Raw genomic sequence first — 1,386 nt, 5'->3', positions numbered from 1 at the left:
ACAAGTAATGTACCTTTAGCTTTAACCTCCTTGAGGTAAGTAGGACAGTTGCGCTTCCAGTGGCCAGCTACTCCGCAATGGTGACATTTGTCATTACTCTTGTCTACCCTTGCAATGTTCTTGCCCTTTCTAGCTTTTCCTTCCGGTTTCTTCTTGTTGCGGTTTTTCTTTTGCTTCATGGCACCAGAGGTGGAAGGTTTTGCTTCAACAAGGTGTACCTCTCCATTCCTCTTTTTGCCTTTAAGCAGTAGGGTTTCCGCAGTCTGAAGCTCCTTCATGAGTTCAGGGAGTGAATAGTTCAACTTATTCATTGAGTAGTTGAGCTTGAAGTTGTCGAACATCTCCGGGAGAGTCTCTAGGATCATATCCACCTGAGTCTCCCCATCTATCTCAGCTCCCATGAGCTCTATCTCATTCAGGTGACTAATGATCAGTAGCATATGGTCCCGAACATTTTTTGCCGAATTTCATCCGGCAGTTCATGAAGTTACGCACCGCAGCTTGCTTGGCTTGACGGCCCTGGCTGCCGAATATTTCAGCAATGCTGTAGATCATATCTGTAGCCGTCAGCATGTTCCGATGTTGTTGCTGCAACACATTGCTAATTGATGCTAAAATATAACACCTAGCAATCTCATCGGAACGCATCCAAGAAGTGTATGAGTTTCGCTCCTCTTGAATAGACTCCTCAGTCGGCTCAAGAGGACAGGGGGTGGTGAGCACATGCTTGTGCTTGTCAACCGTTAACACGATATCAAGGTTACATTTCCAGTCAACGTAATTTTCACCCACTAGTTTGTTTGTACTAAGAATTTGTGCGATCGGGGATAAAGACATAATTGCTGAAAAATAAAATAAAGTGGCGTTGGCAATTTGCTTAAAATTTAGGAAAAGTATGATGCATGAATGCAAATACTTAAATATGAAAAAAAAATCCTTTTGAAAAACATATTTCATCCAAGGTGTTGCGATCATCAATGGTAACATGTCCCACCTAGGGGTGGCATCTGTGAAGCCTCCTATCGCATCGAGACTCCTCTCGTTTGGTTCACCTTACAGGATGTCTCCACATCCAGTGCAACCAATCACCATTCTTTTGGTCACTTCAGTGCCATTGCCTAGCTCCTAAGGGAGGTTACAATGGATTTCAGTATAAGTGTTTAACTGACTAATCGACTCTAGAGGTTGTTATGAACTAGCGATCCATCTAGGGATGGTCCCGCCTCACTACTTCCTTTCAAGGTCTTACCTTCTCAAGCAACTTGATGACTCCTTAGAGACACGCTTTGTGGGTTTCTCCTATTGAAGTGAGGACCACTAAGGTGGCTCTTAACCCGTCCACGTGTCACGATCAGGCTAAAGTCGGAGACCTTGGGAACGTTTCAA

General features: G+C 44.2%; 1 protein-coding gene across 1 annotated transcript; it reads right to left on the bottom strand.

Annotated features, from left to right (window-relative positions):
• Positions 1-423: 423 nt before the first annotated feature.
• Positions 424-837, bottom strand: LOC112090928. Its single transcript, XM_024163344.1, has one exon. It carries the CDS (start codon positions 835-837, stop codon positions 424-426), a length of 414 nt encoding a protein of 137 aa, XP_024019112.1.
• Positions 838-1,386: the final 549 nt, after the last annotated feature.

Source organism: Morus notabilis, unplaced genomic scaffold, assembly GCF_000414095.1.
Source record: "Morus notabilis unplaced genomic scaffold, ASM41409v2 Scaffold322, whole genome shotgun sequence".
Taxonomy (NCBI): domain Eukaryota; kingdom Viridiplantae; phylum Streptophyta; class Magnoliopsida; order Rosales; family Moraceae; genus Morus; species Morus notabilis.
Note: the sequence above shows the minus strand (reverse complement) of the source record. Positions and strands in the feature narration are given on the sequence as shown.

What these genes read in the sequence shown, in the direction of transcription:
- LOC112090928 (XM_024163344.1), bottom strand. Translation starts at nt 837, where the DNA reads ATGTCTTTATCCCCGATCGCACAAATTCTTAGTACAAACAAACTAGTG.